This window comes from Stegastes partitus, unplaced genomic scaffold (genome assembly GCF_000690725.1).
Source record: "Stegastes partitus isolate 25-593 unplaced genomic scaffold, Stegastes_partitus-1.0.2 Scaffold1470, whole genome shotgun sequence".
In the NCBI taxonomy this organism is placed as follows: domain Eukaryota; kingdom Metazoa; phylum Chordata; class Actinopteri; family Pomacentridae; genus Stegastes; species Stegastes partitus.
Genome location: NW_007579201.1, coordinates 123,797 through 137,813, shown reverse-complemented (window position 1 = coordinate 137,813; position 14,017 = coordinate 123,797). Strand labels below are relative to the sequence as shown.

General features: G+C 41.2%; 1 protein-coding gene across 1 annotated transcript in view; it reads right to left on the bottom strand.

Annotated features, from left to right (window-relative positions):
- Positions 1-14,017, bottom strand: part of myt1la (myelin transcription factor 1-like, a) — a 64,041-nt gene that overhangs the window by 10,219 nt on the left and 39,805 nt on the right. The window contains exons 14-19 of the mRNA XM_008299830.1: positions 13,052-13,341; positions 10,670-10,905; positions 4,594-4,716; positions 2,256-2,324; positions 2,039-2,101; positions 1,868-1,951 (exon numbers count right to left, since the gene is read on the bottom strand). Of these exons, the coding sequence (XP_008298052.1) occupies positions 1,868-1,951; positions 2,039-2,101; positions 2,256-2,324; positions 4,594-4,716; positions 10,670-10,905; positions 13,052-13,341 (865 nt within the window). The remainder of the gene's footprint in view (positions 1-1,867; positions 1,952-2,038; positions 2,102-2,255; positions 2,325-4,593; positions 4,717-10,669; positions 10,906-13,051; positions 13,342-14,017) is intronic.

The window sequence follows — 14,017 nt, the reverse complement described above, 5'->3', positions numbered from 1 at the left end:
CATACATCATGTTGATTACAGTCTAGTTTCAAAATACAGTCGTGACTCGATAATCAGACCCTTAACCATCTGAAAACCTTGCTATCTGACAGATTTTTAGGAAAAACGAACAGAACCCCTTAAAAATAGCCTCAACATACCGACAGCCTTGGATTCCTGACTGAACAATCCCACACATTGGCTACTGCAGGACTTAATGCTCAATTTAGATTTTTTGTGAAATCTGATTGTTTTGTGAGTTCGTTAACATTTCCAATTAAATGCGACTTGTATGTGATCTGCTGTGTGAACTTCATACGACCCAAAAGTGTCCCGCATGCGCAGAAGAGGACACAATGACGTCACACACAGCGAGCGTGCTCAGTGTTTACGAAAGTAAACACGGGTGATGGCGATGGTGTAAACAGAAGTGTGACCACTATCCTAAACTGCCATCAACAGCCAAGTACTGCCTGTGCGTTCCGGCCACTTCCACCGTGTCGGAGCGCTCCCCCAGGATGGAAGTGGTCCCCCGACCGCAACGAATAATCTGATATTCATCATTAATTGGGCCTGAATTACCAGAGAACAGAAACTGCTATTCAGACCAACCCTACTAGTTATTATAACAACTATGAACAATAATTAACAAGTTACCCTTCAAGCATCAAGCCCTCCTTGTATCTCGACCTCCATGTTGACAATCTAACAACCTTGCTATCCGACATAAAGGAAGGTTTTACATTTAGTGTCGGATTATCGAGTCACGACTGTATAAGCAAAGTTGTTAGACATACTGAACACACACAGGCCAAACACTGGAAAACTGCTAAAGTATTTCCTGTAATTGTAAATGTTTGGACTGATTACACTATAAATGCATATATACAATTACATTCTGATCAGTTTTTGCCACGGCACAGTGGTGCAAATGAGTAGCAAGCTAAGTCTAACTCAGACCCAGAACAGATGAGTAGCTCATACGATGGACTGAACATCCTTTATTTGTTCATCTCAACCACCACTGACTCATATCAGACCTACTTGAAGAAATACAGTGTATGTCTAATTGTCATACATTTATGTTACGTTTATCTATTCAGTTTGGTTTTCCTTGTTTCATATGTTCACGTGTAGTTCCTCCTGAACCTTCTTCTGTTGTATGAGAGACACTAAAGTCAAGTTCTTTGTATGTTTACACATACAAGTAACTTGGCCAATACAGATCCCATTTAATTTAAATTCAAAGGATAAGCCTGTGATGACGTACTGCACTTCCACAAAGATGAGACACTCACAGCAGGTGTGTTAAAGGAGGAATGGTTGAAATTGAAACAGCAAATTTGGAAATATACAGACTTTTAGTCCTTAGTATTGGTTACGTTCTAAAAACACTGGATCCTACAGTTTACCCACAATGTGTCTTTTGTTAGACCTTCCACATCCAGTAAATGTCCCTGTCTTTATTTATATGCAGATGTATTATTTATCTGATTTGTACGACAAGCGTAAAATGGATGCGGTCTTGTTTTGTCCAACCAGCAGTCGAAAATACAAAATATTCAAACTTGAATGAACAAATTCTCACACTTGAGTAAATTTTTGTCATTTTCCTTTAAAAACTCACTCTAACAGTTTATTGTTTAGCGAAAAAGTTGATGATTTTTGTGATTTGACGAATCATCTGTTTGTTGCAGCTGTCAAACAAAAACACTGAAATTATTTATTGATTAAAAGATTAGCTAAGATTCATAACTTCACTGAGTTACCCTTATTCTTATCCACACCAGAGATTGCTTGGCTTTAACAGTTAAAGTTTAACTGGATCTTATTTTGATCTCGGACTCCAAGCTTCCCTCTATGTTAAAGCTGTAATGAAAAGCCTTACTTGATTGGCTCCTGGTCGTCCTTGTCCTCTTTGCTGTGGAGGATTTTGATGCCACTTTTCTTGGCTCGTGGACATCCGGACAGACTGCGGGACAGAAGACAGATTTCATACAGAATGTGTTTGTTCCTGTGAGGCTGCAGGCAGCTGTAGTGTGGAGGGTTGTTACTGTACCTCCTGTGGGAGGCGTAGTTTCCAGTGATGTGTCCAGATCCATCGCAGCCGGGGGTTGGACACCTGACGAACAAACGCAAGGATGAAACAACTTCATCATCATCACATCATGTATGTTTGAATTATAGTAAGCTTGCAGTATAAAGAATATTGAACAGACACTGTTTGGTAGCTTAACCTGCTGAGAACAACATAGTCACTGATTTTGAAGACTCACTTGAGTTCTTGTGAGTTGGTCGTCATCATCGCACGGATGTTCTTGTCGGCCAGCTGACAGCTCGACAACCTGCACAAGAAAAGCAGCTGCTGTGACCATAGCAGCAACTTTAACTGATGTCTTCTCAGTTTACAAAAAGCAGAACTGGCGACTTTGGAATCTTTCAGAGAATAAAATTCTATTTTCTTTACAGCAATGCCATGATCGGCCTTATACAATATTCTGAGTGAAGGAAAAGCCCCTGAGGTTGTTGAAATGAGCACTAACTTTAAACTTCATGGAGAAAAAGCGATAAGAATGTGCAAAGAAGGATTAGGCTGCATGTACAGGACTATAGGAAACCACTATGGTAGTGTTTCTGGACCAAATTTGAAATACAGTCACTTACTGAATGCAAATGACTAATTTCCTGAATGCTATTGGATTACTTCATAATAGATCAATCAAAGTATCACACACTGTCTAAACAAAACTGATCCAGCCACAAAATTCTGAGTTCAACACATACTCATTTTTGTCTTAAAATATCTCAAAACATTAATGATGCACATAACATGCATTTTAAACAGTCTGCATTTACAGCCGGTCAGATCAAAAGACCCTTACAAACAGAGTACTGGCACAAACCACAGCTGCACTATGTGTTTTCTACGACAGTGGTTCTCAAACTTTTTGAGACACTACCCCCAAGATAACATAAGTTTGTGTTTGTGACCTCCCAATTTGAATTTTTAATATCTCCTGAGTCATAACTTTGTTGTTCATGCGTTAAGAATTAATGTGTTATTTCCACAGATTAATCTCTTTACATTAACACGTTAATTTTCTTTGAATTAATTGCATTTATTTCAAACACATGAAAGGAAAAACAAAACAAAACAAAACTTTTTTTTTTAAAGCAAAAAGAATAATATTAATATCGCATTATCAAATCATAATATTAACAAGTCCAAAAAAGGAGTGGGAAGAAGTATACGCTTTTAATTTTGACAGCCCTAGTACAATGCAATGTAGGCTTTATTTTTTTATTTTTTTATTTTTTTTACAATGATCTGGCGACCCCCTGAAATTATCTTGGGACCCCCATGAGGGTCCCGACCCCCAGTTTGAGAACCACTGTTCTACAACATGTGTGATGCTGTTTCTTTTGTGTAACTTTTGTTGCTGCTGTTTGTTAATCAATAGAGATGAGAGCAATTCTGGACGAACGGCTAATGCTGCCAGTTTGACTCATGAATGTCAACTCAATAAAGTTTGCACATTTTAAAATTGAACCCCGATGACATTACACCTATCACTACTCAACCACTTTTCATATCTCTCACTCGTCTGTCTCATGGAGCAGCCACGCTTTACTTTTAGAAACAAGTCAGGGACAAATGTGTTACGTGCAACAAGAGTTTTCTGATTATTAATTTGTTTACATGTGGAAAAGTTACAGGTTGATGAGAGATGAACAAACAAATAGATGTGATCAGGACAATCTGCAAAGCACAGACAAAACCAAGCTACAGTGGAGGAACTGAGATAACCTGATCAAACAATTGATGAAACTGATTTGCCAGCCTGAACAGTTTTGCTGTCCTTCAGCTCCTCAGAAGCTGTGTTGTTGACGGACTCAGACTTGGTGTGAATATTTGTGTGATGCTGCCGGCTCACATCTGATGAAACATCTTCACAACTATAACAGCTGATTGGAAAGTGAACATGTAAAATCCATCCATCCATCCATTTTCTATACACCGCTTAATCCTCATTAGGGTCGTGGGGGGGCTGGAGCCTATCCCAGCCGACTTAGGGCGAAGGCAGGGGACACCCTGGACAGGTTACCAGTCTATCACAGGGCTGCACTTAGAGACAGACAACCAAGCACACTCACATTCACACCTACGGACAATTTAGAATCACCAATTAACCTCAACATGTTTTTGGACTGTGTGGGAGGAAGCCGGAGAACCCGGAGAGAACCCACGCTGCACGGGGAGAACATGCAAACTCCACGCAGAAAGATTCCGGTGCCCCCACCGGGACGTGAACCGGCGACCTTCTTGCTGCGAGGCAACAGTGCTACCAACTGCGCCACCTTGCAGTCCATATGTAAAATCATGCCTCTAAATTTGTAAGGTTGTGCTACCAGTTTCTTTCTTGCTTGGAGCTCTTGTGTTGTTCATATCTATATTTAGGTATTTTTCTAAGACATGTCTGCTGCGAGATCACTTGCGGTCACATTAACCCCAGTGAAGTCATCTGGCTGAAGATTTCACGCGTCCTATGACCTGAATGTGCCGGCTGACAGCTGTGTTGCGTTGGTTGGATTCGGGGTGCGACTGAGTCTTACGTGATGAGCTCCTTCTTGCTCTCCTTGCAGGGCGGGTATTTGTGGTGTTTGGGGCTGGGCATGGTCACCTCGGCCGGGTAGCGCTGCTCGTCCAGCAGGTCCTGAAAGGGATCCAGCTCATCGCTCTGGTGTAGGGACGAGAAATAAGCAGACTACAGCACGTTACTACCAGCTCACTGTTCGCACAGTTACACAAAGCACAACAAGTCTGAGGTGTGGACTGGAACTCAGACTTGTGCAATGATCTTATTGTGCTATTTAGTGCAGTGTTTTTCTCATTTTTCTCATTTTCTTCAATGCCAATGAAGCGAGATGGCTGCGCTGGAGAGAGGCAAACTAGTTTTGTCCTCGATGGACCAGCCGATGATTAAATTTCCCCAAACTCTAATGAGACATACTGCACCTGTTCCCTCCAACATCTGAGCATGCAGTTTTGAGGTAAATTAAGAAATTAGGGGTGTTTAACAACAATTTCAGAGCTACTTTCTAAATCATGTGTGTGCTCTTGTTTATGCCCGTGTTGCGTGCTGCTCAGTTGCACGTTGTCATTAACATAGCATCATGACATCTTTAATAACATCCTCAGTTTATTATTGCTTTGCATCCTTGTTACCTGTTTCGACTGTTTTAATTCTAAGTGCAGACACGACAGATTGGTTAATTAAATAAACAGACACATAGATAAAGTAGGTTGACAATGAGAAAGCTTTTTTTTCTTACTGAAGAGACAGAAAGAAACAAGCAGAAACCCTCCTCACACTGGCTATAAATAACACCATGATCACCATCAACACGTGACATGAATTGAACAATTTCAGGTGCAATAAATGTAATAATTCTGAAAGAACCCTGATTCTTAGAGCAGGATAAAATACAGTGTGAGTGTTTCTCTACATTTAGGTTCTAAAGCATGGATCTTTTTTATTTGTTGTTTTACAGATAATCTTATGTCGTGTTGGTAAGTATACAAAACAGCCCCGTCTGTTATGTAAAAGTATTGTATGTCTGATTTCCGATAAAGCCCTCTGCGCAGCTTCAAGACACACGTCTTGTAAAATATTTGATCCTTTTTTGAACTGATCTATGAGCTAAGAAATGGGAATCAGTAGTGATCGGCAATAACTGATGTACAGGGAAATGTATATGTTTAAGACAGATGACGTGCTTTTTTATTATATATTATGTAGCTAAATGTTTTATCTCATTCATGTATGTGACCTTATTTAAAGTAATTGCTGAAGATATTGGAAAATATGAGTTTTTTCTTAATGCTTTAAAACCAAAACTTTGAGCAAAAAGGATTGAAAAAAAATGACAAAGGAAGGCATTGTTCCCCCCTTTTCTTTGTCTCAGTGTTTATTTGTCTTTTGTTTTGTTTTTTTACATACTCAGCTTAAGTGCTCTGCAGGTACGTGGTAATATTTTAGATATATTCCTGTAAATGAAATGGAAAATTCCATCAAAAATATTCATGGTAAACATGCATGCACAACTATTTTTGATAGGCCAGGAGCACTTTGACATTTTATTTGTGTATTTACAACTAATTAGAAGAGTTTGTGTTTTGCAGAATTTGAGAGCCATTTTTTTAAGTGGTTATACACCAATCTGCCTAATGTTGTGTAGGTTTACCTACGTGCTGCCAAAACAGCTTCAGAAGCCTCTGAAGGTGACTGGAGGTATCAGGCATTAAAGGTATCCTTTAAGTCCTGGACGTTGTGAGGTGGGACCTCTATGGATCGGACTTGTTTTTCCAGCACATCCCACAGATGCTTGATCAGACTGACATCTGGGGATTTTGGAGTCCAAGTCAACTATTAACCCTTTGTCAGGCAAGGAACCAAACTATGGTAACTTCTGCAGGCTTTAAAAAGGGCAGGGGGCAGAATCATGTGACTTCGTCCAGCCAATCAACGAAGGTCAAGCTACATTACAACACAGTCGCTACGGCATCTGACCAAACACGAGTGAGCCAGAGTGATACTTTGACACAAGGTCCGTAAGTCTGACGAGTTATTTGGAAATAAATGTTACTTCATCTTTATATGTGTATTTTTTAGAATAATTTATCCACATATTATTTGAATTTTCTTTAAAAAATTGTACCCTGGGTGGGCGAGGAATTGTTTATGGTAACTGCTTTGACTTTGATCAGCCTAAATCTAAAACTTTTTATAAAAGTTGAAAAAGAAAAAAATGTCTTCTGGATGTCTTACATCCACTTATAACACTCCAGGGTTTAACTTTCAAATTTCCAAATATTTTAATGAGTGCCCCATAAAGGGTTAACTCCATGTTCACTGAATGGTTTTTGCAGTGTGGCAGCGAGCTCTGGCATCAGGGCTACTGCTGCCATGAAGGAGTTGAAACAGTCTGCAATAATGTTTAAACAGATGCTCCATCTCAAAGTAACATCCACGTGAACGGAGGACTCTAAGTTTCCCAGCAGATCATTGCTCACACTGCCTCCACCGGCTCGCCTTCTTCCCAAAGTGCATCCTGCTGCCATCTCTCCCACAGGTACCTGATGCGCACACCCAGTTGTCCACATAATGCAAAAGAAAACATTATTCATCAAACCAGGACACCTTCTTCTATTGATCCACGGTCCGGCTCTGATGCTCACGCGCTCGGTGGACGGGCATCAGCATGACTGTGGCTATCCAGCCTCTTACACAGCAAGCTGCAACGCTCTGTGTGTTCTGACTCCTTCCCATTAGAGCAGCATTAAGGTTTGCAGCAGTTTGTGCTACCGTAGATCTTCACTGGAATCAGAACCTCAGACCCAAAAGCCTTGTGCACCCATGACTCTCACTGGTTCACTGCTTGTCTAACGTATTCCCTCCCTTGACAGTTGTAATTGTAACAAGATAATCAATATCATTCGCTTCAGTGCTTTTAATGCTGTGGCTGATTGGTGACTGTCTTCTGTCTAATGCTAGGTGTGTGACAGGATATTTGTACTGGTTGCCAGCTGATTTCCAGATAAATATTCTCCCACCTTTAGTGTAATAATCCGTATGCAAAGATGATCATTTCCGATAAGCTATTAGCTTTTCCTCCGTGCAGCATCAGTAAAAGGCTTCACACTGGATGATGCTGTATGTGATGTAGCCGCACCAGTTAACCAGTCCAAACTCTTTCTGCAGCAGTTGGACTTTGTGAACAAAAAGCTTTTGTGGCTAAGAGCACTGCAGTCTGCTCTGCAGTCCACACATCACACCTCCTCAGTCGGGAGCAGAAATCGTTCAGGACTGTCTGGAGAAAATCCCATCAGCCGCCGAGCTCCAGGCTGCGGCCTCCTCTGCAATGTCGTGCTTCATTAACAAACGCAATTACTCTCCTGATTAAAACCTTTCACTTCAGTGCTCTAAATCCAACGAGGCAAATGTAGCAATTTGCTGCATGGATTGCTCTGTGTGATATCAGATCTGTGAGGATTTAAAGCGTGCAGATGATCTATCATGTTTTACTTATGTATTAGCGCTGTAATTCAGTATTTTAATGCACCGTGCTCGAGCTCCTCAAGCATTCATTTAGGCAGCGGCTGAGTCGATGCAGTGCCTCCTCTGTCCACATGGGAGCACAATGAGCCCGCCGGAGAGCCTGTCTGCATCCACCCTGCCATCCGGGGTTATTTATCCAACTGCACGCGAAAATTTTGGACTAACATTAAAGATGAAAATGATTTTTTTTTTCTTTTCCTCCTACTCACAAACTTGGGAATAAAACCCATTTATCAAACTTATTTTGTCTCTTAAGTTAGTTCAAATAGATCCTGGATTATGTTGCGGTGCCCACATTCGGAGGGATTGTACCGAATACGAGCAGCTTTGATGAATAGCTAAGCAATATTTATAATTCAGAATAAGGTAGATTTTACCTGGTATTTTCATTTGATGGGAACATTTAAGAACTTTGTGTTTTCTTCCTCGAGGCTTTTGCATTTTTCAGGGGTGCAAACAATAAGAATAAAGCTGATTGATTTTATTTTGTTTGATGTTGTACTGTATTATTTATCTGATGTATCTCATCTACAAGCAGCACAACCTCTTTCCTGCGCCGGTATTATCCAATATTATATCATCATATAATTAATCTCAAGTTATTTGCCACCGGAGATAACACAAATTTCATACAAATCAAAATCACTTTTTCAAAACTTCACATTACAAAAGTCTGCAAAATAACATCACAGAGGTAATGAGGTAATAATTGTAGGGTAAAGGTTTGTTTCTGAATGAAGCTCAGCGCGTGCAGGGGATTAAACGTGATCACTTAGAAGCTGCTCATTAAAGTCATCACTCGTGCACTTCACTGTCTGTACGATTAAACCTCTTGATTAATGTGTCTTATTCTTAAACGAAGAACACAACGACACATTTCTCCATCACTTTCTTTCAAAAGCCAATCAACCAATATTTTCTCAAAGGTCTTTCCCCTTGCATTCATCAGGTTGCAGTGTTGAAGTATTTCTATTTGGTGGCTCCGGGGCGAGGAATAACAACACAAACCCTGTTTTGATGCACAATTTTGGCAAGCACCATCATTCTGTGCCATTCTGATGCCTTGGGTTGGTGAAGTTGTACATGCACACATACTAAACCCTTCCAAACTCCCAAAATTTCCTCTTACATATGTAAAGTGATGCAAAAATTATGCGTACCACCAGCAACCGGCAGTACGCCCTCGCAAAATAAGTCCACAACTTCTCCACGGTGCTTTTCTGCTATGCACCAGAGAACAAGCATCCCTTTAAACAGCTTATAAACCCTAATCATCTCTTAATCTATGCGTGCACCCATAATATAAACTCTGAGTTCCTTAAGTCTCTCAATTTCATGCTTCAAATTATTCTTACTTTGCATGATTAGGGGACAGGCTGCCTAAAGATATCTTAAATCAAGTGGTTAAAGCCCTTAATCATAACTGTAAGGGCAGCGCGTGTAGCATGAGCAACATTTGGAGTTTGTGTGTGGCGCAAAAAGAATTCAATTTTTACCCCTTCGTGTTGCTCATTCAACGCACTTGTCGCTTTAATCTTCAAATTGAAAATTGAAGGTTTGAATCAAACATGCTACAGTATAGAAATAACCCTCAAAAATCCACGAATCTGTGTCAGTGCAAATATTAATCGGCAGCCTGCTGTAGGATAAACTGACTGATCTATAGAAGTATGAAGATACTCTCAACCTGTAGACCTGTAAATTGAAGCATGTGTAAATCCTGAACTCTTATTGTAGATGCAGCAATGTCAACATTTCGAAAATGCGTGAATTCATTCTTCTTAATTCCTATCTTAGATTTTGAAGACGCCTCTGCAAACTGTAGCATTACTGACTGTAACTTTTTGCAGGTCAGTAAATTCCTGATAATTTGCTGAATAATATCCCAGAAAGTTTCTTGGGAAGATTAAATAATTTGGCACATTATGGCTACGTGTGAGTGTTTAGTTGGGACGCTTCCCTTTAAATAAGTCATTGCGGTCTTTAAGATGATGAACCTGACAAAAATCTGGTTTTGAATGTATGATAAAGCCATATGTTTTTATATTTCAGTGGAGCAGTCGAGGGCTTTTAAGAAAACATTAAAAAGAGTAAATCGGCAGCCTCCGTTATTTACTCTGTGAATAGTTACCAAATTTCCAGAAAACTTAACAGAAAAATAAGGAAGTAGAAACCATTAAAGAGTGTTCTCGCTTGTAAATTGCAAAACTCAAGATTGTAAAGTTTGTTTTTGACCTTTATAATTCAAAAGTGTGCAAGAAAAGTCCCTTTCATTTTCCAGCAAACTCCATCCCAACTGAAACATGTTCCAGCAGTGAGTTACATGAACTTCAGCGCAGACATTTTTAACCATAAAATCTGTTGGGCCTTCAAATGATGAGGAGAAAAACCAAAAATGTGTGCCGCTTTTGATGAAATTAAACAGTAAAGTAGGTAATTTAAACTTTCCCACACTGTTTTATTGTAAACTGAACCATAAACTGCATCTTTTTTTAGATTAACCTGCTGATTCTAAGTTTCACAGACTCTGTTAGATCTGTTTAATGTGAACTCTGCAAAGTGACGTAGACCTTCCCGTTACCTCTTTGTGGTCCTGCTCGTCTCCCAGCCGTTTGATCTTGGTGTAGTCGACGGGCAGGTCCCAGCAGTCGGTGTCACTCAGCTGGTAGCAGCGGCTGCTGAGCAGAGCCTGCCGCTGTGGCGACATCGGCTGGAGGGGGGTCAACACTGTCCCGCTGCCTTCGGGACCGCCAGGCTGACCGGCCACGTCCACCGCACCGCTGTCGTCCAGGTCGCCGACTGGACTCTGACGAGCAAAGACACAGAATAACACCAGCGGTCAGACATTTTGTAAATGAGCCACCAAACTTAGCCGAACTTCAACAAAGGTGAACACTACAATTACTACCCAAACTTTCACATTTAACAGCTTTCCTGCTTTAACTTTGACCTACTTTGTTCCACCTGATGAACTAATGTCACAGCGTGCTATCATCACTAATATAATGTGCAGGCCAAAACAACGACAGTCAGACCTAAGAGGAAATAAAACAAAGATATTCTTTAACTGCAACTTTCCACTTTGTAATTGTTAATATGTGAGGCGATCAAAAAGTCCTCGCAGTGTTTGTGACAGCACACTATCCTAAGCACTAACTGGGATATACATGTTTTTGTGACTTGCAGGTGTACGTTTGTGAGTTCTCCATGAACAGTGAAGCAAGAAAATTAAATCATTAGCTGCCACAATGATCCAACCTACCACCAAGAGAAGAAACAACAGTTTTTGCAGTGGAAGAGCCTGCGGTTTACAAAACCACAGGTGAGGACAGGGTCATTGTTTTACTCCACATTGATGGCGTGCACCGGGAATTAGTCCCTCAGGGTCGGACTGTAAATGTTCTGCTGTAATGTTCCGAGGTGTCAGATGGAGAACATTCAGAGCGAACCGACCTGAACTGAGGCGTGATGGCATGTGGGTCCCTCAGTAAACCGTGGCCCCAGTCACAGCGTGGGGATTACGCACTGTTTTTGTGACGACAACAATCCTTGCCCCTGACCTGCACTACTCACCAGAATTGGCTCCCTGTAACGTTTTTCTCTTTCCTGGGTGCTGCTGAAGCGCTGGGAGTATCGCTGCACAATTAGACTACTTAGCAGCCAATTTTGAAACAGGTACAGTTTTCCACCCCCAAACTTAAATAGTTATCTAATGTATCTCATAACATCCGTATAAGTACCCTAAATATAGCTCCTCCCTTCGAGATCCTGTTTGTAGATATTGCCATTGGTGACCTTAAATCTGAGCAGGTCACCACGACGTGTGGAGTTCCAAGGTTTCATTTTTAGGCTGCTGTTATTCAGCTGTCAAATCAAACATGACGATAGCTGATCACAGCTGCACAGGTAGCATTTAGATTTACTTAAAACACCACACTGACGCACTTTGTCAAAACTTTAAGCAAGTAAATAGCCGGATGCAATTAGATGTCCTTCAGCTAAATAAAGACAAGATGGAGTTCATTTTATTTGACCACACAATGAGCTGCGCAGCTTGATTCCAGAGTTGTAAAGACAAGGACCTAAAATTTACCTTCTTAATTTACTCTGATCTGAGCTTCAGCAAAAACATAAAGAGTAACTAAATCAGCATTCAATTACCTCAAACAAACAGCAAGACTTAAAGGTCTCATGTCCAAAGTAGATATAGAGAAACTCATCCGTGCCTTCATCTCCAGCAGGGTGAACTATTCACAGTCTCAAGTTCCCCAAAAACTCTGTTGAAGAAAACTTCGGCTCAATTCGGTACACTGCTGCCAGATTTCAACAAGAATCAGGAGAACTGGGCACATTACTGCTGCTTATAAATCTTTCCACTGGCTTCCATTTCCCTGCAGACTCTAAAGTGCAGCGGCTGGTTTATAAATCGCACAATAATCTCTGGCCAAAATACACAAATACAGAATATAAACCCAGCAGGGCTGTTAGACCTTTTAGGATGTAGTTGACTGCTTGAAACCAAAGTTCAGATGCAAACAGTTTGACGCTTCTGCACACAGATGGAAACAACTTCCTCGTGTTCTCAAATGTGCCTCGACTCAGTGTGCCACAATAATATAATTATTAATAAAAACTCTTCTCGTGTGCCTTTGACTGATTGGTTTCTCCCACGGTAACTGTAACGCGACTGTTATATATTTTGCGTTCATTTAATGCACTTTCTTACTTTATCATATACACTGTACCTCATTGTATTCTGTCTTATCTGATTTTATTCTGCCTTTTATTGATTTGGTTTAGGAATCTCCTCCGAATGCTTTTCTTTACTCCTCTGGGTTTGAGCTGAACTAAAGCCGCCTTGTTGTGATATTTATTTTCTCCTCCTGCCATTGTGCATGAATGTGATGCATGAAGGTGGGCGTCCCATTTCTGCGTGCACCGCCTCAGATTACCTGTGTCAGCAGGTCCTGGGGTTTCCCTCCCAGAGCGTGCGGGAGCTCCCGGCACCTCGTCGACAGGTTAAGGATGGCCGTGGCCGCCATGTGGGCCGCCTCCATGTCGTGGGTGTAGTCGAAGCTGCTCTTACTGCAGGTGCTGCTGGCGCTGCTCCCTCCTCCTCCTCCCCCTCCTCCCCCTCCTCCGCCACCTCCTCCTCCTCCACAGCTCAGGCTGCTGCTGCTGCTGGGAGCGTAGCTGCTGGTCGTACTGCTGGCCGGGCTGGACGTCTTACAGTAACGCTTAGCTGCAGGGACGCACACACACACACACGTATGGAAGGAATTTGTTAGAGCGACGCTGGCACTTGGCCAAACTTTGCAGCAGATGGGTCTAAAATTACAAAAAAAAAAAATTAGCAAGAAATAGATGGACTGATGGAGGGAGCAGGAGACTGAAACATAAAGATTTAATAAAAAAATGGTCAAAACCAGCAATAACTTGACCAGAGCAAGAATTCATTCCAACAAAAAGTAAGGCAAGGTCAGTGAATAAGACTGACACAGCAGAGTTTCTAACGTCAGCTCATCATAACAAGAACTCCTAAATCAGCATGACATACATGAAGTTACCTGCCCTAGAAGCTCCTGCCTCAGCTTTCATTTTTCCTGAAAACACTGTTGACAACGGAGCAAATTTGGTTTGTCCAATCCCTAATGATATAATACATATAAGTGAGGTTAGTAAATATTCACTAGGGCACCAACAGACCCAAACAACTGCACTGTTTTCTCCTGTTTTTGCTAAAAAACCACCTTGGTCAGCTGTCCCAGGAAATCACTGACCCCTTTTAAAATGAAGCTTCATGTTCAAAACTACCTACTTACAGTATGTTCAGCAGGATGAAATGAGATTGAGACTTTAAGCTACACTAACGCATTGGTTGATTTTGGTCTTTGCAGAATTTCTCTCCAGCCTTATCG